This window comes from Colias croceus, chromosome Z, assembly GCF_905220415.1.
Source record: "Colias croceus chromosome Z, ilColCroc2.1".
Classification (NCBI taxonomy): Eukaryota; Metazoa; Arthropoda; class Insecta; order Lepidoptera; family Pieridae; genus Colias; species Colias croceus.
The window spans coordinates 834,386-859,338 of record NC_059568.1 but is presented as its reverse complement, the minus strand read 5'-3'; the positions used below and the strand labels follow the sequence as shown (position 1 = coordinate 859,338).

General features: G+C 36.3%; 3 protein-coding genes across 6 annotated transcripts in view; 2 read left to right on the top strand and 1 right to left on the bottom strand.

Annotated features, from left to right (window-relative positions):
• LOC123705616 (abnormal cell migration protein 10) overlaps positions 1–10,448 on the top strand; it is a 128,552-nt gene extending 118,104 nt beyond the window's left edge. For all 4 annotated transcript variants that reach the window (XM_045654499.1, XM_045654500.1, XM_045654498.1 and 1 more), the window contains 8 exons: positions 1,072–1,221; positions 1,579–1,755; positions 2,796–3,043; positions 3,721–3,813; positions 4,547–4,653; positions 5,595–5,686; positions 6,791–6,943; positions 7,993–10,448. In XM_045654499.1, the coding sequence (XP_045510455.1) occupies positions 1,072–1,221; positions 1,579–1,755; positions 2,796–3,043; positions 3,721–3,813; positions 4,547–4,653; positions 5,595–5,686; positions 6,791–6,943; positions 7,993–9,323 (2,351 nt within the window). In that variant the 3' untranslated portion in view covers positions 9,324–10,448. The remainder of the gene's footprint in view (positions 1–1,071; positions 1,222–1,578; positions 1,756–2,795; positions 3,044–3,720; positions 3,814–4,546; positions 4,654–5,594; positions 5,687–6,790; positions 6,944–7,992) is intronic.
• A 2,514-nt stretch (positions 10,449–12,962) lies between these two features.
• Positions 12,963–22,550, top strand: LOC123705357. Its single transcript, XM_045654100.1, has 10 exons — positions 12,963–12,972; positions 13,272–13,467; positions 14,031–14,244; positions 14,435–14,556; positions 14,840–15,018; positions 19,707–19,879; positions 20,572–20,704; positions 21,299–21,460; positions 21,762–21,917; positions 22,380–22,550. Exons 1-10 carry the CDS (start codon positions 12,963–12,965, stop codon positions 22,523–22,525), a joined length of 1,491 nt encoding a protein of 496 aa, XP_045510056.1. The 3' UTR covers positions 22,526–22,550.
• Positions 22,551–22,638: 88 nt separating this feature from the next.
• The window catches only part of LOC123705356 (eukaryotic translation initiation factor 4 gamma 1-like), a 37,700-nt gene continuing 35,385 nt past the window's right edge, over positions 22,639–24,953 (bottom strand). Inside the window, exon 28 of the mRNA XM_045654099.1 lies at positions 22,639–24,806. Within this exon, the coding sequence (XP_045510055.1) occupies positions 24,727–24,806 (80 nt within the window). The 3' untranslated portion in view covers positions 22,639–24,726. The remainder of the gene's footprint in view (positions 24,807–24,953) is intronic.

The window sequence follows — 24,953 nt, the reverse complement described above, 5'->3', positions numbered from 1 at the left end:
TATTTTCTTATCTCCAATAAGTCCTAATTCCAATAAGTCCAAACATTTTAACAAAAGCCATTAAATCCTTATTATTACAAAATGAACTGACAATTTACACAAAATTAGGACAAAACCATCCATTCCCATTTCCCCGGAAAAGTTACGGAAGTGGATTGAAACGAACCAATCAGTGTGCAATTACTAGCACCTAGTATCGCAAATAACAATGATTTAGGGCTAAATTGGTTGGGAAATATTACGATTTGTAACAGATTTTACGCTTAATGGTGATTAAATTACTGGTCAAACGGGTTTATAAAAGACCTTAAGATAAAAAAATCTAGTCTAGGATCTCTGTTTCAAAGCATTAGATAAGTATCAATTAAAATGATGTGCTTGTTACAATAACAAAATTTAAACGTTAAATATGTAACATGCCTATTAAGTGGAATTTTCAAGTTTTGAAGGTTTAACAATTGTTTAGTTTTTTATATTTTAAAACCCTTACAAAGTTTTCTCCAAAGTACTTCCGTAATAAATCACACAACAGAATCAATTCACAAATCATCTGACCTATTTACAAGTTGTTTGTTAAAGTGAACAAAACAGAAACCTTATCAATTCAAAAATCATTCGGCCCAGTAACAAGTTTCTATGGAAAATTTTACCTCCTACAGCCCTTTATATATTCGCAATAACAAGGAGAACGGAAAATTTTACCTCCTACGCACCTACCCCTTTATATTCGATATTTATTATTTAGAAGGGACTTGCGAAATACCAAATATGAAATCTCATACATATTTTAATCTTTTATGGTTGTCAATTGTCATGGTAACTTACGTTTTTGTAAGAAGTTATATTTTAATCGACTTAACGAAAAAGATGTTCTCAAATTAACTGTATTTTGCGTTTGTTACCTCAAAAGTTTTGACTGAGTGAAGCTTTGATTATTTTTGAGGGTGCCTTTCTTGTCTTATTTTAATTTGTTTTGATAATAATTTGGTCTTTGGTCTATTTAAATTTGGTCTATTTCAGACCTTTTTTTTGGTCAAAATAATTACTTTACAATTTAATATGATATCCCAGAGCGCGTGTACGAAGACCACGAGATGCTAGTCGACAACCTGATGCTGTGGACCCGAGAGTCCAAGAACAAGATCCTCTTCACTGAGAGGCCGGAGAAGAACTCCCTCTTCCATACTCCAGAGAAGTTCCTGCTGAGCGAGGATGATAGAGGTTCGTGGGTGTTCTTTTTGAGACCGTATATGTATTTGAAAAAAGGAAAAAACTTAAATGATTCATCATCACAAAAATTTATATACATTTGTTACTTTTATAAAGTTAATTTATAGCTTTTTAAAAGACTGATTTTTTTTTCGTGAAATATTTTTCATTCATATGAGTCATTTGATATAGCACCGTATAGAAACATTAATAACTAAAGTTAAAACTAATCAACCGACTTAAAATAGGAAAAAAGATAGAACATTCTTTATTATTTTTTTTTTATTTCGTCGTGTAATTTTTTTAAATATGCCAAGTTTCCAAGTTTCGGAACTAACCTTTAACCTTCCTGGATAATATCAATATCAGGCTGGTCATCTGACGACGAGCACCTCCGCCAAGTTATCATAGAGGAGTTCTTCGGCGCCAGCACCTCCACACCCTCAGTCTCCGGGCACCTGGTGCCTCCCATGGAGGGCTTCCTCTACCTCAAGAGCGACGCCAAGAAGGGCTGGAAGAAGTACTACTTCGTGTTACGACCTTCTGGTAAGTGAAAAATACAAAAAATTAAAACGATTTTTTTTGGGGGAAGATTTTTTTTTTTGTAGGTGGATTGACGCATTCGAGTTTTTACATGAATTGTAAATTAAGATAAAAAATGATGACAAAATGCCTGTGCCCTTGCGAATTTTGCTGTGCTATGCGAATGTTGTTTTTAGAGATTTTTAGGAAATTACTGAGGACTTTCTATAGACGCCATCTTATGGACTTAAAACAGCTCTATCAATCTTCCTGGAATTTTTTCTTAACTGATATTTATTTGTTTATCTCTGTTTAAAAATAACTAAAATATGTGATACTAATGAAACACGAATGGAGTTTGCGCTAATGCGACCGCGGCCGCTACCCATGTCCGCGGTCAGAATCTCATTATTGATGCTAATTTTTAATGAACATCAAACGTTAACCGATTTGAATGCAAACTAGTATTATTTTAATCAAGGTTTGCTTATTTAATCCCTACTAATATTATAAATGCGAAAGTAACTCTGTCTGTCTGTCTGTTACGCTTTCTCGCTTAAACCTCTCAACCGATTTTGATGAAATTTGGCACAGACAATCTTTAGATCCTGAGAAAGAACATAGGCTATCTTTTATTGCGAAATATGTATCACGGGCGAAGCCGGGGCGGACCGCTAGTTGCCTATAAATATGCTGTCTATAGAAGTTTTTACGTCAAAAATCTGGTCCTTCCAATTATTAAATATATGTGGACAAACATATAAAAGAGTTAATTTTATCATACCATTAACAGACAACAACTTGTGACGTTGATAGTCTATCAGTTAATGACTTTGATTGCCTTAAGATATTTACCAATAAAAGTTTCGAAAATCTGCTGCTTCGTCCGGAACAAACAGACATACAAATACTTCCTTATACATTGTCAAACCTCTATACAATCACCAAGATATAATACGCCAAAATCCCGACAAAATTGGTTCATTATCCTAAACAAACAGACAACTGTTCATCATAAAAAATCGCCAACCCCATTCGTACCAACTAAGTTCTATCTCCCTTAGGTCTGTACTACGTGCCCAAGGACAAGGTGAAGACCCTCAAGGAGCTGGTCTGCCTGACCACCTTCGACAACAACGAAGTTTACACCGGCATCAACTGGCGGAAGAAGTACAAGTCCCCAACTGACTTCTGCTTCGCGATCAAGCATCCAAGGCTCCAGCAGCCAAAGAGTGTCAAGTTCATCAAGTTCCTCTGTGCTGATGATCAGCAGACCCTGGATAGGTGGATCACAGCTATGAGGATAGCCAAGGTGAGTTTTACCAGATTGCACTTCAGGGTACTCCAAGTTTCGGTCTGACTACTTTTTATGGAAATCGGATCATTTATCTTTACCTAACATATAACATTGAACATTTATTATTTGGATAATTCAAAAACTCAAAAAACGTATTTTTCATATGTATTTTCAACTATGTCAAAAAAGAGGAAGTTTTCAATTCGACTGTATATTTTTTTCCTTTCATTTTTTTGGTTGTTACCTTACAACTTTCGACTGGGTGATCCAATTCTAATTATTTTTTGAAATGAAATGAAATGAATTTATTCGCAAGAAAAGTGGTAATACATTGGTGTTATGAGAGAACATGTTCTACACAATTCGCCAGTCTCAGCTGGCATGCGAATAGTTACATTAACTAAATTTTACAGTGCTTGTTAAATTTTAAATTTTAATATAAATTATAAACATTTTATTAGCGATGATGACAGAGATTCAAATCAAATTAAAATAAATTATAATAAATTATTACATATTTGCATCAAAAAATTCATTTAAATTATAATAGCATTTGTCAATTAACCAGTTTTTATTATTTTTTTATTTGAAAGCCCTCCGCTTTGTTCTCTTATTTTCTTTTTCTAGTTCGGACAATTTGGTTTACTTATGGTTTTTTTTAATAATTAATTATAATAATTGTTATTTTGTAGCATGGCCGGCAACTTCTCGAGAATTACCGTTCGCTTGTGGAAGAGCTCACACAAGAAGATCTGGACCACTTGGCCCACGCACGATCTTGCTCCGTAAGATATTGCATTCCTTTTACTATGAACTAAAAAGCATAAAGGAAGTGAATTTTTAAAATGGTGTTATAAAAGTTAGGGACAAGGATTTAGAAAGTCATTGTAAAATTTGTATAAATATGTAGTGTTGAAAATCCGTTAAAAAGACCTTAAACAGTAACTTACTTACTAAATGAAAAACTTTTAACCTTACTTTTAAATATTTCCCGCGAATTCTTATCAAAAATATTCTGCAATCCTATCGACATCTATGTTCAGAATTTTTAACTAATTTCCATACATGATATGCCTATGAATTAATCTTTCTATGGTTTGTATCTAATGTGAGTTTCAGTTTCATTCTAATGTACGCACGTGGCAATAGATGTCGCTGTAATAAAAAAATAAAAAAACTATAAAATTGACAAAATGTTATTATGTTATAATGTTAATAAGATTGTTTTAATGTTATTACTTCCATTTATTACCGTTGTAGTTGTTACTAGATATAAACTAATTTCAGTAAGTTACATGTTTGAACGGTTCATTATTTATTTATTAATGCTGTTTTTCCTTCCTTTAACCACATTCAGAATCAGTTTGTTTTTTGAACAACAAAAACTGACACAATTATTTTAATAATATTTATAAATAAACTACATAATTAATAACATTAATTGTTTCCCCAACCTTTTCTTCGGTATATTTAATTTCTTATTATATCTCATTATTCTCATGAAATATTTTTTTACAGATAACATCAATCCCAACAAAGACGAACAACCCCCCCGTGGTGAGCAACCCCGTGCCACCCCCCTCCAGCAATGTTAGTGTTGCCAACTCCGACACTAGTAGTGGAAGGTTGGTATTGCCAAGTTTTAAATTACAATTGCGAATTTTTGTTTATATAAAAATAATGTTTTTTATTGTGTTTGATGCGATTGTATATACAAATGTGTTTTATTGCTATGCGATGATTATTAAAATATGTGTTTTTGTCATAATATGACTTTAGAAGTGTTTTAAGAATAATAAAATATATAGATGTATTCTTTGCCCTATTTGGCTTATAATTAGTAAATTATGGAATCGACGTGCAAAATTGAATACTTCAGCCAGAATAAGAGAAAACAGTGTTTATTTATATGTTTAAGTAGGTATTATTGATCCGATGCCAACATAATTATTTATGTTTGGCTGTGGTACTTCAGCGAAATTTTAAAATTTATTTCCACGGTTTATAATAATCAAATGCATATCTCTCACTCGTCCAATGAACTAATCTAAATATATCTTTAAACTAATCTTGATATTTTCTACAAAAAGACCAAATTTTTTCTCAAGCAATTTTCGTAATAATATTACAATGGAAAATATATTTAACAATTATTACAGGTCTTTAAAGTAGCACTCATTGAGTAATTCTAACACAATATCAATTGTAAATCCTTGAACATCTTTAGCTGGGTTATCATAATGACCCTTTAAGTATTTTTTTGTGTCACATGATTCATAATATGTATTATGAATTAGACATAATATTATCACATTCAAAGTCCCAAACTAGTGAATTAGTTGTAATTCAAGATTTAATGCATATACACACTTTTTTATGCAAAAAAGGATATTTACATGGAAAATACCCTTACTTATAGTACAAATTCTTCTCTATTCTCAATTCTTCTTATCTCTTTTCCTCTCTACGTACATAATTAAAGAGAGATCGAACAGAGAAGAGCCTATTTTATTACTTATTGATATTTTTATATAATTATGTTAAATTATCCATATTTTGTCCACAGACACTCCCGCGCATCGTCATCTAGTTCAAGCGGTTGTCTGTCAGATGGCGGCACTGCGTCAGAGAGCGCGTTTGACTGCGAGTTTCCTATGGGTAAGTTCACTAGTGATCGATCCCGGCTTTGCTCGTGGTACATAATAATATAGCACATGAAGATTACATACATCCGATGATGTATTTTTGAGGGCTAATAGTTCCCAAGATTAGCGGGTTCAAACAAACGCCTCTCCTTAATCTCCCTCTTCTTAAAATTGTATGCATCTAAATTGTTCTGAAATAAAGAATTTTTATTATTTATTATTTTATTAATAGACTAATGAACAAAAAAAAAGACGTATGGCACTCGGGGCTGCCCCGGTAAAGCTATTGCATGTTATGCCTTCAGGCCACACCTCCTTGCCCGTTGGAGTGGGGAGCGTGAGGTTTTTTCGTTACGGAATTTCTCGATTCGGTCCCCGTGCTCAAGGCCCGCGATAGAAGCTATGCAATAGCTTAAAAATCTTGAGTAATTCATAAAAATTAATAAGTGAAGGCTTGTTTGAAGTGAGAGAAATAAATTGGTCCTCCATTATAATCGGTTTAATTTTTATTGTGCAATTAATATGAATAATCAGACCACATCTATACTAATATTATAAATGTGAAAGTAACTCTGTCTGTCTGTTACTCAATCACGCCTTAACTACTGAACCAATTTGCACGAAATTTGGTATAGAGATATTTTGATACCCGAGAAAGGACATAGGCTACTTTTTACCCCGGGACATAGGATAGGTTTTATCACGGAAATCCCACGGGAACGGGAACTATGCGGGTTTTTTTAATGCGCGGGCGAAGCCGTGGACGGAAAGCTAGTAAATAAAAAGTCTTTAATAAAATAATTTGCTGTGTAGTGTAGTGTAACTTACTCTCATGATACCGAAATGCTAAAAAATCGAGAGTAATTTCTCCGAATTAGAAAGAAAGAAACATTTATTTATCAGGGACAGCACAACACACACACACACATACATAGGCATAAAACATAAAACCGTAAAAGTTAAGTAAGAAACGCCACAACAAAAGAGGCAAACACTTAAATTAATAACATAAAAAACACGTTAATAAAAATAGAATGATAAATTAATTGTATTTATTAAGGTGTGTCATACGACCCTGACAAAATGGAGAATTATATCTAACCATTATTATCTACAGGCACGATAAAACGCAAGCCATCTATGAAGCCCAACATCCCGCTAACATGGATGACGCGGCAGCTGAAGGAAATGGCGGAGAAGGACGACTCCGAACCGACCGACTGCGGCACGCTCACGAGGCGACCGCGAAACGACGCGAAACGACATGTCGGTGGGTACACCATAATAAATAAATAAATCAATAAAGCCTTTATTTCTCTTTTCACAATATCTTACATGCTAATGAATAGACAATAAGGTTACATTAACTAATTTTTAATATACCAGACTATAGTTGGACTTATAAATGTAAAATGAGTTAAACTAGTTTTAGGGGTTGTTTTATATATAATGAGGTACACGGTACACCATACTGGCTGTGGGAAGTGGTTTAGAATGGTCATATGGACATGATTTATTACTGCTTACAATAATGTTTTAAAGATGCTTAATAAAAAGAAGTAGATAGGCAGGCGCGGTCCCAGCCTGACATTTTGGGGGGGGCACGCAGCTGGAAAGGTATGGAATCCCCTCCCCCCAACCGTACTCGCCAAATATCGTATTCACGTGAAGAAGAAGTGATAAGCAAAAACTTGAGAAAATCGTACTCGATAAAATAGAAAAAAAATTCTTACACTGTACATACAGTATGTACAATATATTATAAAAAAACCGGCCAAGTGCGAGTCGGAAGCCGTTAGCTGCAAATTTTCGCAAATTTCAACATTTGCAAGGGATTAAAAACAGGTTTAAACAGAACTTTAGATGTGCGAGTGACTCCGATTTGCACCATTTTTTTATATTATATTGTACAGTATAAGAATTTTTTTCTATTTTATCGAGTACGATTTTGGGGGGGGTCATGTCCCCCGTGACCACCCCCCTGGGACCGCGCCTGTAGATAGGATAGTAGCGGTCAAAATGTGGCTAATTAGCCACACTTTATTTCAGTTATCACCTTCTCTACTTATAATATAATAATTGTATAAAATCATTGACTAAGTACTAAGGACTGCTTCCATTGAGCCGATAACAACTCTGTAGGCTTTCAGAATATAATTTCTTAAAAAGTTTTGGCTGGTGAATGAAGAGTGTGTATTTGTATGAGTTATTGTGATGACGATGCTAACATTCCTACAAACAAAAATTTATAGTAAAAGAGTCATAACATAATCTGCTGTTTTACAAACATACAAAATAACCACTAACTTATATTTCCAGAACCCCAAGAAGCGCCAGTATACAGCACGGGCAGCATCAAGTCATCCAGCCCCGTACGCGAGTCACCTTCCTACGGGCACTACGACACGCTCACACAGGACACCTACCGCAGCAGCGTCGACACCGCGTCCTCCCTGTACGGCTACACCATTTACGATAAAACTCAAGAGCCAGTGGAGGACCTGCCCCTCCCACCGCCCCCAGAAACAGACACGACAGATGCCATGTTCAGTTCCAGACTCAGTCTAGATTCTCTACCACCCCCACCGCCCCCCATCGAGCCCATCGAAGACATCAGCTGGACCCAGCTCAGTCTGCCTCCTCCACCACCAGAACACACCATAGAAGCCAACCCAGGACGAGTACAAGACATCGTCAGCCATCTCACAGCTCAGCAGATCGAACAGACCGCTAGAGCGGGACAGAGGTCAGCAACCAGAACGGAACAGAGCAAGACCTTCCCGCGACAGCCCTCCTTGGACAGCGTCCACTCTGAAGCCTCCAAAACCTCATCCTTACACTCCGATAAGAGCATCTACGGTCAGAATGTGGCCTACGGAGCGTGTCTAGTCGAGCTTCAGACAAAGAAGTTAAGCAACGGCAGCCCCTCCATACAGAAGAAGCCCATGGAGCCAGGCAAGGAACGCACGAGCTCCATGAAGAAAGTGAACTTCGCGGACGATCTCCCGACATGTTCCGACAAGAAGAACAAAAAGATAACCTTCAATCTCACAGACGCACCGCCATCGCCGCGCAAACCGCTACCTCCAAAGCGAAACGAGAGCACCAGACTCACATCACCCAAGAAGCTGGCAGATTCCAACAGCAACCCGCCCAAAGACTTCCTGAAGGACCTGCAGCGGGTGATGCGCAAGAAGTGGCAAGTGGCGCAGAAGTGCAAACTGGAGCCGACCACGACCCCGCACGAAGTGCTCGGCTTCCGCGAGTACCCGCTGTCGGAGGACTACAAGGAGACCAGCGTGTCCATGTGGGTGCAGGAGCACTACGGCGCGGGCTCGGGGGCGGAGGACCCGTTCTACGAGAACGTGTTCGGCAGAGACACAGCCCCGCGCCGGGAGGAGCCCAAGCCCATCAAGAAGCGCCCCCCGCCCGCGCCCCCCAAGCGCAGTGACTCCACGCACCTCACGACCCAGCCGCTGCTGACCCCGCACCCCCCGCACCCCGCGGTCCCCGTGCACCCCCCCGTGGTCCCCACACTCCCTGTGGTCCCCGCACACCCCGGGGCCCCCGCGCACCCCCCGGCCCCCACCCTCCCCGGGGTCCCCGTGCACCCCCCGGCCCCCCCGCACCAGATCCAGCCGGCCGCTTGAAATTACCTCAACTTTTCGCTCGCTTGCTGCTGGAAGCGCAACCGCGACATCACTGACTTTTAGTGCGCGGAGTGAGCGGAAAAGTGACTGTGTAGTGTAGTGTAGTGCTCTCCGGTACACGCATTATCATTCAATTTGAGTGGACGGGTACAGTCGACTACAATGTGGACGGTTCGGAAAGTGGCAAATTTAACATTGTTTTGAGCACATAGCTCACACTATTTAAACTATACTTTGATCAATCAATGGAACTGGGATAAAAATATAAAAAATATATAATTAAGCCTTTGATACACGGTAGCTGCTGTTTAAACTGGTGATAATCACAAACGGCTTAGCAAATTGATCAGGGTATAGTAGTTGCAGCTGACTGTACAGAGGAAGGGAGCGACCAATGGTAAGGGATTGTTAGGATATTGGATAAATTGAATGACGGTGCTATTGTGAAAAGTATACTAATGTAGGTGAATTGTCTTGTAACCCACGTTTACCAAATATACACGTATCGCTTTAACGCTTCTCAGTAGAGGTTACGAGTAATTCGAGTTATATTTATTGGAGTTCAAATTTCAACTGTTATGTTCCTAGTAGAAATTTCTCCGCCAAAGAGGTTCGCATGCAGTTCTAAATTATTGACCTGTGTACGCGGAAACATATTCGACGTTGTATATAGCGTAATCATGATCGTGTTTTCGCGCCAATTTTAACTTTTTTCATGGCATAGGTTGCGCTACAGATAAAAAAACCCGTGCCGGCCACGAGTATTGTTTAAAATATGAAATTATTATTTCGGGCGGAACTCCAATGCGCTGATCTCACTCCGATTTTTGTTCTGGGCTGTGACGCATCCATTTTTAATTTTTTGGCGGCAAATATAAATTAATTTTTTATCACGCATATTTGTTATGATAGATTTTTACCTTTTATACTTTAGAGAAGTCAACAAGAATAGTAAAAATTTACAATGAGGTGAATTGTAAGTTCACCAAAAAGCACAGAGCTCGGCACAGATAACAAATAGTTAGCCCATTTTACCGCCAAAAGTGATCGAGAGCTGACGTGAAGACTACAAAACAAATAGTAAGGCTGTTTAGTTAGAGTAAGTGACCTGACTAGTTTTAACAGGTTTTAACTTTATTCGAATATCCGTATGAATTTCGTTTGTGACACGTTTATTTCGTAGAAGTGAGGCTTTGTAGAAAATTATTCGATAATCGTTTAATAAAAATATACATACTTAAATACAAATTTTGCAACTCGTAGATGAAATTTTATGGGAAATGTTTATAATTTAAAACGGAATTTCGTGACTGTTAACGAGTTCATTTGCAAATAGTACACGTAGTTTATATATCAGTGTCGTAGGAGTATATTATAATCGTTTTAGATGAAATTTAGTCGTTTTAGATAAATATTGAATGTGGGTCGACCTCGAGTGACTGCGCCCTGACGTTTCACTTAATCTGCTTTTCCTTCGAGCATTCCATGGACGAATCATTTTATATACTTTTTTATTTAGTAACATAATGGAATTCATAGCACGAGTGGCCCCGTTGTGTTTCGGTAGTGTTAAAGTGAACCATCCATTTATTATTTGGGACGGAAGACTGAATGAATAATGTTCCGATTGTTGACAATAAAATTGCGTCCAAATTCCTCAAACGTAGCGGTTTCGATATTGACTTAAGATGAAGGCCATCCAATTTTTGAAATTTATTTTTTACTTTAAGGACTTTTTATACAACTTAGCCCCTTACTTATTAACTCTTCTAATCTATATTAATCACTATTTTGTTTCTTTCCTTCTTATCCAGCTTGATTATGAAAGAGACAGAAAACTGATTTTTTTATAAATTTATTTTTATAAGGGGCAATTATTATGACTTACTGTCAAATTATTTTTGCATTTTGAATCAAGTGCATGCTACTTGTACTGGCACTGATGAATTACGCATTTTTCGTATTTACTTTTGTATTTTTATTATAGCAACAACGAATCGTATCAAAGAGGTTCCTACACGGACTTACTTCAACCAAACCACTTCTATATACAAACTTAAAGAAAGCCTAATTTATTGTATAAATACCACGCTGTATATTTATGTTTACTCTTAACTTAGCCATAAGGAATTGATTAAATAAAACCATTAGTAAACAGACTCTTATGAGTGTAGACGGTAATTCTGCATGACATGCCTACTTGTCATGCGGCATTTTCGTCTAGACTACTACAAAGATTTTCATACATATTGCTCAAATACGACCCGTGTAGGTGTGAGAGTTTCCATCTTGAGTGTATGTGCATGACTTTACGCCTGTATCAATAATACGATAGTTTTAGGATTGTATTTTTGTGATTCAGGTTTATGTCCCCATATATACATAGATTAGGTCGAATATCTGACGGTTCGTCAACTGGGTGCCATAATATTTAGGAAATAATAAACAATCATGACGGCAAATACACTCTTGATGACCACTCCTAGTTGACGGCCTGTAGATATTGTACTTTGATGTGTTATCGTACGTTGCTTGCAATTTGGTTGCGAACTGTGTCTATATTATAATCATAATTACGACTAAATGTGATGCACTTTACCTATACCGTCAATACAAATTCGACATACATTCTACACATGTTCGATACATTACTCGGGTTTGTATTGATGTAAAGGGCAATTAATACTAAATGTACGTAGTGTCCAGCTGTTAGTATCTGTGTCCAGTCCCAGGGGACTTTAAAGTAAGCTATGAATGTTTACTTGTATGTATATAAACCGATAAATTCATATCTCCAATTTACGGGTTACATTTGTTTCCAGTTTTGGCATCTATTATACACACGAAGTAAACCACGAATAACTAACTATATTTTATTGTTTTATTTTAACTTAAGATCGCGCAACGTAAGTCACAATTTTCAAAAATATATATTACCTACGTCGTATATCGTGCTGAGCACAATGTAAAACAATTTAATATTTAATTATTGTAATTAAATCGATATTGTATAAACGTTTTGGAGATGAACGGGAGTCAAATTGTAATGTGGTAATATAATATTATGTAAATATTCTATTTCATTTTATAATAATTTAACTAAAATGTACTCGAGTTTACTCCGTGTGTCCTTTTACCGCGTAAATATTGTTTAATAATCGCGTAACGCATTTATTAGTATGTTTAATTATGTTAAATTGTACAGAACAAATTAATTATAATATTCTTTGTATATTTTTTCAAATATAACGAAATTCCGATTAAATATTGCTTTTTATTTACCATCCTGCCTACACTATTGTCATTTTAAAACAAAGTAACACCCAACCACAATACAGTAAAGTATGTTTATTCTTGTGTAATAATTAGTAATAGTTGTGGTAATAGATAGTAATAAACCACATAATAAACTGTGGTAATAAATAATAGGTACCACCAAAAATTCCACAATTCTACGAGACAAAGTGCATTGACAATTGGTTTGAAAAAAAAATCATTAATGACAATTACTGTCAGTTAGATCAACAATAAATTATTATCATACCGCGCTTATCAGCGGTATTGGTTTTAGAAGTATTTTACAATAATAATTCCAAAAATAATATAATGATTGTATGAGAATTCATAAAATAAACTAGAATGACAGAAGGTAATTTATTAAATTACATTATGTAACGTGTAAATATACCAATTTGGCTTGTAAAAACACAACCTCAAACAAAATAAAACAAAGCAGCATTTAATATAATGTTAAGATAGAAAAATCAACAACTGTTTGGAAGGTAGGTAAGCTACAAACGCCGCTCATAGGACAGGACTACACGAGAAACTAACAATTTCATTACTTCAATACTACTTTAATAAGAACAACTGTTCTACATATTTATTTAGTATCCATCCAATCACTTTAAAAATATAATATACTTACTTTAAAAAATAATAATACAAAATTACTCCTTCTAGAGGAGTGTAAATGTATAAAGATCATCGGTCACTTGGAGGCGGTGCGTTGGCACCTTTGGCCCCGGGACTACCAGCCTAGCCCGGGGGTATTGGCCATTGACGATTGGACCAACAACCAGCATATATGGCTGCATTATGTGGAGAGCGCGGACGGTATCTTACCTGATGATGATATATTAAGGTGCTATCTTGGTTTTCTATAAACATATTGAAGCATAGTAAAAGACAGACGGTAACTTAAGTTACCTATTGTATAAACTATAAAGTATACGACGTATATAATATTTTTATTCCAACTACATAGTTAATATAGGTAACTGTTGTGTGAAAAATTGCGCAGCATCGCAAATTTAATAAAAATTACGACAATTTCAAAATAAAAATTACGACATTATTTTACAAAACCAGTTCCGTTCGGGGTCAGCATGTAGAGATAAAGATATGGATCAAGTGTCCTTTAACATAAATAACAGTAACATATTGTGTACATCGTTATGGTCGTTATATACGAGAATTGATGAAGACATTCAAGAATGAGTAATTAAATATTATCTAGTATCTAACTACATAACTAAATCCTATAAATACAGTTTAGGTTATGTAATAAGTAGGTATGTATGTTTTAGCCGTACAAATTCATTTCGTCAGTACACAACAACAGCCTTCCAAATTTTATTTATGTAAGAATAGAACATTATCGTTCACAGCCTATATTTAAAAGATAATTTACCAAATCATCTGTAGGTCTACAGACACCCGTTACTGGTCAATCCATGATGTCCAGCGCTACTTCGTTGGCGAGCTGCACTGCGAGAAAGTCCTCTTCACCTACCAGTACCCAAACATAAGAATGCCCACGCGCTTCGGAAGTTATTTGTGGAAAGCCAATACTGCTCTGAAACTGCCACCAGCTCTCTATATGCGGGAACTGCATAGGTCTTTGGAAACTACGCTTAAAGTATGAAATGATACTTTTATTGCTAGAATCGTTTACCCACAATCATACCAGAAACTAATGTAAAGTTTATACGTCTGACTTTAGGGCAATGTTAGGAGAATATATTTATCTACCATGATTCGAAAATATGTATTTAATTTTCTAAATAAGAAACTAAATTATTTTGTAAATTCTCTTTTCAATGTTTTAGAAATTAGAAGCCGAACAAGTACAAATAGACAAACTCATTTTGTGCGATCAGCTGATCAAAATAGATCGCCTAGATTGCTTCAAGAGGCAAACGTTTTTCAGACTTGTTGGGAATATTATCAGGTATAATAGATAACAATAGTTTTCCAGTGATTCTCTAATTCGTCTGTGGTACTCAAATAAGCTTTGGTTTGTTATCATCAGATCAATTCAAAGAATTATTCGTTAATACGTTTATTTAATCTTATATAACATTTTCTCATGATTACTGTAGTCTACGGTACAAACCAAGAAATATTACAAAAATTAAACAACGATTTTAGAAGTAAAAATTTTTATTAATTATCTACAAGTAATGCCATATGACACTAAAATTCACATATATATTAGCATATAATCCACCCAGTTTCCAAGACGATCTTGAGCTAGTTTCCCTGGAGAACCTCTGCTGCAGCAGGCTGGAGGGCGTGCGTTTGATCCAGCAGCTCGCCTGCTTCACCTCCCACTCCCTGAAGTACCTGTTCCTCTGGCGGTTCGTGCTGCCCAATGAGAACCCGCTGTTGATCAACTATAGCTATATCACGGGTGTGTTGTTAGTTTTCAATGTTTTACGCTTGTTTGCAACCCGTAAATAATATGGTAAGTAAATGAAATTTAGCACATAGTTCAAATTTAGCATAAAAAGGTATACATAAACTAAAAGCTACAAAGGTACACACTATAATTGTAGAATTTTTTCTTATAAAATAAAAAATCGCCTCAATAAAAATAAATATACTAACAACGGTTATTTATATAAAAACTTCGCCTTATTTTCTCACAAAATGTTCAATTCATGACAGCGTCACTTCAAAATTTGAAAGTAAAATAAAAATACGCAAAATAAATAAAGAAATAAAAAAATACAATGATACTGTGTGGACCACTGTTACTGTTAATGCTGCCTTGTGCCAAATTGTTCTGCATTGTGTTGCCCTGCGCAGCGCTCCTGGGTACCCTGGGGGTGTACTTTGGCGGGATGGTCTCACACTTTACAAATGTGACCACCCTCAGTGTGAATACCATTTTGAATAATACGCCGCTCTAAATTAGAAGTGAATTGGGTAAAAAGTTAAAATGATGAAGAAGCAATGTTTTTTTATGTACATATTCAAGAAGGAACTGCTTAGTGTTATGTTGAAATTTCTAATTTAAGAATTATGAAAGTTACTTTATTTAAATACACTTTAGTTTAAAGGAGAAATTGTTTCATTTATTTTCTTTTTTTATTGTATTAAAAAAAAACCTGATTTTTACTATTATATTAACTACTGATTTTATTTACGACTAGCTTCCGCCCGCGACTCCGTCCGCGCGGATGTCGGTCTTCGCGTGGATGGTTTATTTCTCCATTTTGAGACCTCTGACAATAACATCTTATAAATATCGATTGGACCCAATTCCCAAATACGGTTAGGCCTATAATAATACGCAACGTGTGTTCGCGGTTCTACGGAACAACGTCTATGGATAAAACTGAAAAATTAAGATTAATTTTTTGCTACGTATTTTTCCAGGATAAAAAGTATCCTATTTTACGCCCAGGATAATAAGGTATAATTATACTAAGTTTCATCGAAATCGAACCGCTAGTTTTCACGTGATGCCTTCACATACAGACAGACAGACAGACAGACAGACAGACAGACAGACAGACAGACAAAAATTTTTTTAATCACATATTTGGGTTTGGTATCGATCCAGTAACACCCCCTGGTATTTATTTTTTCAATATTTTCAATGTACAGAATTGACCCTTCTACAGATTTATTATACAGTGTGTCCGGACATGACATACCGATATTTGAAGGGGCTATTCTCCAGGTATTTTTATCAACAATTCAACCCCTCTACAGTCCCCTACCTCACCGGAATTTTTTATGTTTTTTTGCGGTTTTCGTATTTTTTAAAGTATGTTTCATCACTCTTATCAATTAAATTTGTTTAGTGGTCCCTAGAATAACTTGTTATTGTTCAAATAAAACCAAATTTAGTATTTTGTGACACTCACTTTCGAAGTTATTACAATTTTCAATTCACTATCCGAATTGATAGGTAAAGATTAAAATGGCGGCCATTTTGAGGGGGGTGAGGTAGGGGACTGTAGAGGGGTTGAATTGTCGATAAAAATACCTGGAGAATAGCCCCTTCAAATATCGGTATGTCATGTCCGGGGACACACTGTATGTATAGATGCTGATTATTTACTTCGGTGCCTGTGTCGGTGCTTTACATTATCTGCTTAATAGAATCTTGGTAACTTAGTAAAGTTACTTAGTATTTATTACTTTTTTATAATATGCGGTGGTCATCTCGTGTGTTAAATAAAATATTTATTACAGTATGAATTTCAACCGTTTCTCTATAACAATAACAAGATATAACAATTAACAGCAAAAAATTGTATTATTTATATATTTTGAACTTGATTTGAACCATGGAAAACAGAACAACGTTGTTACAGACGATCGCAAAAGCTATTCTTGTAGTAAGTTGCTATGACAACAAGTATTTATGTTATGGCCAGTTATGGCGACCGACGAGGACAAAACCAAGCTAGCTAAACTACTCCACGATTTAGAAGTGCCTGAAATGAGAATACCAGAGCGATGTTCCGGTCTGGTCAAGGAGTTTGAACAGAAATATGGTGCAGAAGTGGAATCTGAAGTTTTGGAGGAGCAAGTCTATGAAAATCCTTATGCGGTGGATAAAAAGCTTCTCGAGGACAACGAAAGGAAATTGAAGGAACTGTTGGCGGAGAGCAAACGGTGAATTATTTATTTAGTTGTTTAAATACTAAATGAATATAGGTACTTGCCTTAGATACTTGCATACTTGTATTTAGTAATGACTAACTTGAGTATACCTAACATTTTTTATTATGTTCAATTGACCATGAATAATTAGTTATGAGCAATTGCAAATATACTGTCACAATCGATTTATTATTAATATTGTGATTTTTATGACTTATAACAAGCATAGAACCTAAATAACCATAAATTTTGTGTACTAAATATTTTGTACATCAATGTTTCAGAGCAAAAAAAGAAATAGCGGAAAGTTTAGTGATAACCGTCCCTGATCCGAAACGACCCTGGCGAACCCAGTGCAGCAAAGAAAAGTTACTGCGAATCGACAATGATTTGAAGAGACACCTTGAGAAGGCTTCTCAAGCCATAGCTCCCATCGGAGACAACGAGATGAGGGACCTTGTACGGGAATGTCAGGAGGAGACCATAAACAGTCCCCCGGTCGGAGCTGACCGTCTCCGGGAAACGGTGGATGAAGCGAGGCGAAATCTACCCAATTTTCAATACAAAAAGATACAAAACAGCACAGCAACTGATATAATGCCGACCGCTCATGGAAAATCGTCGCAACTTCAAACACAAAGTAATTCAGATGAAGTGCCGTTGATTTTGGAAGAAGTTGTTGAGATATGAAATTTTATTTTGTGGTTTTACAATAAAAGATTTTTCGGTATGTTGCCGTTTTCTTTCTTAATTCCTAAGGTATTTCATAGTATTTACAATATATGTAAAGAAATATTGGTTTCGTGAGATAGAATGGATGTGTCATTTTAAAACAAACTTACTTGAAATGTTGCAAGCGCGTTACGCTTTCAGTTAGACATTATAGTACGGGAGCTAGCAACGTTTAAAAAAAAGTCATTTTAGTATAGTTGGGTTTTTGATATACTGTTTCTCTTGCTATTTCGGTTACAGTCCGGGCTGTCTGGCTGGCCGCAGTGGTTGCGTTTATTAGTGCGCATCTTATCTGCACAGGAAAATATCCTTAATTTAAAGTCATTTTTTAACGCGTAATTTTTAATCTTTTGCCTTTAGATAGATCCATCAGACATAATTTTTTTATTGCAAGACGTTTTTTTCGTTGTAAAATAGGTGCCATACGCAATATTTATTTCAAAATAACTAAAATGTCATCGAAATAAGTGAAATTACATCAACATGAGTCCGCTTAAAAGGTAAGTAATAACTTTATTATTTATATTATATTATCATTTTTTAATACTTATATTGAATAATTAGTAAACTAATATTTTTAATAGATGGTTTCATATTAATTACACTTTTGGGTATAAATATGAATTTGATGATATTTGTATTTTCTAGTGTTTGATTTTACGCGAGTATTATACATTTTGAAATTAAAGACTTGAGAAAATAATACAATGAATAAATCGCGTGGCCGGCAACACACTCGCCATACCCCTGGTATTGTGGGTGCAAGTGGGCGACGATGTTCACTTAACATCAGGTGACCCGTCTGCTCGTTTGCCTGCTATTAACATAAAAAAAAAAAAAAAAAAATCGCGTTTAAAATCCGTTAAAAAGTCTTTAATTTCTTGATGATATTTGGTTTTTATCAAGTTTACATTAACGTCCTATTTGAGGTTCGTTGGGAAAAAGGAGGCGATATGGTAGATTGTTGCAAAAAAACTGTAAATAGTAAAATGAATATTATATATAGTATAAGTAACACAGTGATTACTTATCCTTCACTGGGACTCATGTTGATGGAATTTCACTTATTTCGATGATATTTTAATTATTTTGAAATAAAAATTGCGTCTGGCACCTATTTAACAACGAAAAAAACGTCTTGCAATAAAAAATGTATGTCTAATGGATCTATCTAAAGGCAAACGATTAAAAATTACGCGTTAAAAAATGACTTTAAATTAAGGATATTTTCCTGTGCAGATAAGATGCGCACTAATAAACGCAACCACTGCGGCCAGCCAGACAGCCCGGACTCTAACCGAAATAGCAAGAGGAACAGCATATCAAAGAACCAACTATACTAAAATGCTCACTTGTCAACGTTGCTACCTCCTAGAATATTAGGGAAACACTAGTTACTTACAAATTATCTTTACACATAATCTTAATATATATAAATCTCGTGTCACAATGTTTGTCCTCAATGGACTCCTAAACCACTTAACCGATTATAATAAAATTCGCACACCATGTGCAGTTCGATCCAACTTGAGAGATAGGATAGTTTAAATCTCAAATCGTTTTAGAGAAAGCGGGCGAAGCCGCGGGCGGTAAGCTAGTATATTATAAAATATAAATCGCTTCTTTAATAAAATAAATTAAACATTTTTGTTTTTAACGACAAGCCTCTCATGACCTATTCGGAAATACTGGCTGTAGCTTTATCTAAACGGCTCCTTCGGCATATGGGTCTCCACCAATACACAGGTAGCGGCAAGCACATCCCGCGGCCGGACACACGCCGCTGCTTCCTGCGCAGCCTGGCCGAGCTGCGCAACCTGCGGCTGCTCGCGCTGGAGTACGCGCACGTCGCGGACGGGACGGGCTACGCGCTGATGGCGCTGCTGCCCGTCTTGCGGCGCCCGCACTTTAGATTACAGGTAGATTATAAAGCGATAGGTTATGGGTAGTAGAGATTGCAGCGGACAGTATTTGTTGATCGTTTTACTTGAATTTTAGAAATACGGCTACGTCCTATAATATATCTAGAAAGAGATCAGGGGCTGTATTATGACAGCTTATTTCCAGACAGATTTCAGCGTGAATTGAACTGACGGGCAAATTCATATTATGATCGCAACAACCAGGCATGGTTATTTCAATCATAATATGAATTTGCCCGTCAGTTCAATTCACGGTGAAATCTGTCTGGAAATAAGCTGTCATAATACGGCTCCAGAGAAGCTTAGCTTGATTATTATTTGCTAACTTGTTAACATGGCGATAATAATGTTTCATTTAATTTGGCTAATGGGGCTAGGCGAGCATAATGAAAAATCCTCACGAAATTCATTAGCATTCCTTCACTTATTTCATTTATCATTTATTTTGTTAAATTATCTAATGGTACCTTCAATAAAACTTATTTCAAAACGAAGGCAACTTCGTCCCAATCGGGTGTTACTTGTGGGAACAAGTAACACTTCAGACATTTTTTTATAAAATAAATTTATAATTTATATTACTTAATTATACTTATATAAATTAAATGTTCAATTACTTCCTAAATCAGTAAAAGAACAGGCTGCAGTGGATGTATAATCAAATCACTGATGTAAATTGTGCTATTCAGTTAATATGCCGCGAGGACCAGATCCCGGGTCGAGCGGACACGGCGCGCGGCGCGGGCGGGCTCGGCGTGCCAGACACTGTGTGGCGCCGGGTCAGCATCGCCTGCCCTGACTTGTATCTGCTTATGGCTTTTTGTTAGTCTCCTTATGCCTTATTTTTAGCCGATTACTCATATTATTGTTCATATCACGCTTATCATGCTTACTCAGGCCCCGGAACCACAAAAATATCTAAATGTGAAAATCTATTGTGTTTGGGACCGATCGGGCCGCTTGGGGCTCAATGGGATAATCAGGTTCATGTTGAAGAGTAGGTTGCGAATATGCTTATATTTTAATTTGTTTAATGTGTGGTAACACAAGAGCTACCTTATATCTATATTGTTCTTATTTAAGAAATATAAAAAAAAAGAGAGAAATATAAAGAGCCTAAAGATATATTCAGCTAATAATTATCATTACAACCTATAGACAGCTCTATTTCCTGTTAAATCTAAATAGTGAGGCTTTCCGTGGGCTTTCCGAATCGGTGGTAAATGTTGAAAAATGTTATGACGATTTAAAAGGGCTTTTATAAGAAGTCTAATTGAACAAATAAATTTTCATTTCATCTGAATAAATAAATGTTGGAGTTTGAGGTTACAACTTGAGATGGGATCAAAATACTATAAGCAATACAAAATAGGTACCCAACCAAACAATCAATCAACCACACACACTTAAAAATAGTCCGTATCCGCGAGTACGACAACGTGCGTCGTTTCTTGTCGCCGAGCGCGCCGCTCCGCGAAGCGCACCTGCAGCGCGGGCTCGAGCTGCGCCGCGCGGGGCCCGCTAGCGACCTCAGTTGCTTTGTGCGGCACGTTGCGTATAGATATGGTGATACTTTAGGTGAGAACTGATCATAGACCTATAGAACCTATGAACTATAGACCTCTCTCTGACTAGACTTCTTTTAATTAATTCAATAAGTATGTGTAGAAATGTATCTTATCGTTAATCAGTTTTTCAGTACTTAAGACCATGAAAACATAATTATCGTTTATTTGTATTCAAATATTCAATAATATCCAGCAGTTTTTTTTTGGTCGTCTGATGAGTGACAAAAAGTTCCCGTTTTTTGTTATTAAAAGTGCTCAAATTTAACAGCTATTTAGGACGTTAATAAATTCTCATACTTATAATTATTCAGTAACGCTAAGCATCCACGAATGGCGCGGCGCGTTGTTCCCGCTGCGCCGCATCGTGGAGCTGCTGCCGGCGTTGGTGCGGCTGCTGTACACCGGCCTGGTGGAGGAGAGGGATCTAGACGATACCCTGGCTGTGGTGGCTTGTGGAGTGGCTAGGAGTGAGTTACTTTAGTGTACACTATGAAGAGGTAGGGTATTAGTGTGTCATATTGTTTGAAGATGATCCTATTGTCCTATGCAGGGTGTTCATGTTTGGGAATTATTACTGTTCAATAGAAAGTTGTCGATAAAATTAGTAAAATGTTATCTGTAGATTGTGTAAATATATCATTTATCCAAGAAATTAGTATACAGTTATCGATACTTGCCCTACAATTTGTATTTTTTTTGTGTCACAACAATGCTTCTAAATTCTAATCTAAGGATTTTTGTGAGTTACCTAGTAGATTACAAGATAGGCATTTCATTCTTCTAATCTTAATTGTGATAGTAAGACAGTATAAACTATTATTGAAGTAATTTGTTATTGGTTTAAACTTTATACTTGGCACCCACTAATGATTTTTATACCAAAACGTTTTAAAAATAACCTTATTTATCAAGTTTTTTCTATCACTCAGAACTGAAGCAGCTCCACATACAAGTGCAAGACGAAGAGAACACACGCGCCGGCTGGGCGGACGCTCTGCGTTCTCTGCGCGACAAGTACAAGGATATCATGGCCTTGTTCGATATCAAACTTTGCTTGCAAATTTATAAAAACTAATGCATTCTCAGAGCCATGTCGTCGATAAAATAAACATTTTATTTTCTATAATAGTGTGTGTTTTTATTAAATTCAACTTGTTAAATAAGAAGGCGTTAAAATAAAAACTACAATTAGTTGACATAAAAAGTTTTATTTACATAACGTACATTTAATTATTACGAATAGCTAAATAATAAAAATAAAATCAGCGCCAGCATGAACATGCGAAGGGAGGCGAGAGCGCTCGCCAGGTTTGAGACATAAAAACTAGCGCTGTCAACATTATCAAACTCATAAAATATTAAAATAAAAAATAAAATAAGATAAAACTACATCTCTAACAGTGCACGCTGTATAATATCCTGTGTAACGCGAATTTACCATTAAAATGTTACAAAAATAACGCAACGTTCGCATAATATTAAAATACAATTTCACTACGATATACTTTATATACAATTCAAATCATGAACAGATATTTAATTGCTTATGTTATATTAAGGTTTCAATTTGCGGCGCCGCCGGGTCGGGCCACGAGCCGCGTGCCACGGGCGCGTGTCACGGGCGCGTGCCACGGGCGCGTGCCACGGGCGCGTGTCACGGGCGCGTGTCACGGGCGCGTGCCACGGGCCGCGTGCCACGCCGCGACCGACCAACAACACCGGGCGGCCGCAGTCAACGCTCGATAAACAACTTTACAAACAACCGTTAACATTCTTTTTACACGTATGTATAAAAGCAATGAACCTCTCGTAATAAAATATTCTCAATTACTACTAATATTATGGTACTAACGAACATTCAAGACGTAAATGAATCTATATTTTTTTTTTTACATTTTATCATTATTTAATTTTATCATATTTTCGATTACTAAAATCGAAACAGATAATATACCATTATAATATATTAAATATAGCAATAATATAATATAATATTTTTAAAATCTTATTATCCCTTTCGGGCATTCAGTATATAAAATGACTGATGTTTTATATTGTTCCTAACGTTCTGTAATTTATATATTTTATAAATATTCTCTTTATTTCAGAGATAATCCTGCCTAACTATTTTAAGTGTATATAAATAAAATTAAAAATTTCTCACTTTCATTATATTGTAAATTTCATTAGAATAATTACTGTTGTAAAACGAATGCTTTCAAGGCGTCAACAGCGTTAAGGCGAAGGCCGTGTAAATACCAACAAATGTACAGAATAAACGAAAGTCAATTCGCAAACACGACTAGAATCCGGCTCGATAAAATTATAAAATTTATCAATATAATCAAAGTACCACAAAATTTTATCAATAAATCACTTTCGATATATCGCATGATTTTCGCTACTGTATAAATGAGACAGATACGTGATTGATATATGGTTTAGCGAATCCGACAAAGTAGAACGCCACTAATGCGAACTAGTACGTGTTCAAAGAAGTCTGTATAAATAACTAACACCATTATTGCTAGGGAATATGATACAACAGTCGGCGGGCGAGCCACGGCGCGAACAGTTCCGCGATAAAGTGATCAACAACATTAGTTCTGTAGGAAAGCGCCCCAAACCTATGAAAGTGTATAACAATCGCCGCGGGACCCCTAGTCCGCCCTTCTCTACTCTACCTTTGTAAATTTCTTTAACGCTACTCGGCAAATTTTTGGATATTATACTTTCTTATAAATATAAAATTTATAAAAGGCATGTAACATTTAAAAATAACACAGTTATTTTTAGTATTATCACATAAACAAAGCGGTACTGGAAGAAATCGTTCGAATTTGATAGTCGCAAAGAGAAGCGTCGCTTTGTGTTAGTACCGGCGGATACTTGGCATGTAAAGCAGCGCTCTCGCACGCGACGCTCCCCGCTGGAAGCCGCTCGTCGCGAGTTACTCACTAATCTATAACGTGTACAAAAACTATATAAAACCACGAATATATCTAAACAATGAGCTAGTATATAAAGATAAATATATAAGTCGCAAAGCTCTGTATTTCTTCGATTCGTTCCTAGTAAACACTAAATATAATATGTTCGACGCAAGTAATAATATAGTGTAAATAAGGTACATTTGGGGTACATCGGTCGATACTGAAGGCAGTAGGCTGTCTGGTGGCGGAACTAGAGCGTCCCGGGGCGGAGCTAGTGAATGTAGATGTGGTATAGGTGGCTCGCGTGGAGGAAGGGCAGCGCCTCGAGGGCGAAGCGCCCGCGTCAGGCCTCGCTGCACGAGTCCTCGATGTCCGCCTCCCGGATGTTCGTGAAGAACGACGTCAGCGCCTTCAGCATCACCGCTGCAAACACCACAACCACACTTTGTATTCGCAACAACTGACATATTTACAACAACATTATGAGTGGGGAGTTGAAATTTTATAAATTTAAATGTAGTCTATAAATTGATTTCATAAATTGAATGCAAAAATAGTAATTAATCAGAA

Excerpts from the sequence above, each read along its gene's own strand:
- LOC123705357 (XM_045654100.1), top strand. Across the intron at positions 14,245-14,434 it reads CTTTGGAAACTACGCTTAAA|AAATTAGAAGCCGAACAAGT; the intron begins GTATGAAATGAT and ends TCAATGTTTTAG. Across the intron at positions 19,880-20,571 it reads GCCCGCACTTTAGATTACAG|TTAATATGCCGCGAGGACCA; the intron begins GTAGATTATAAA and ends TGTGCTATTCAG.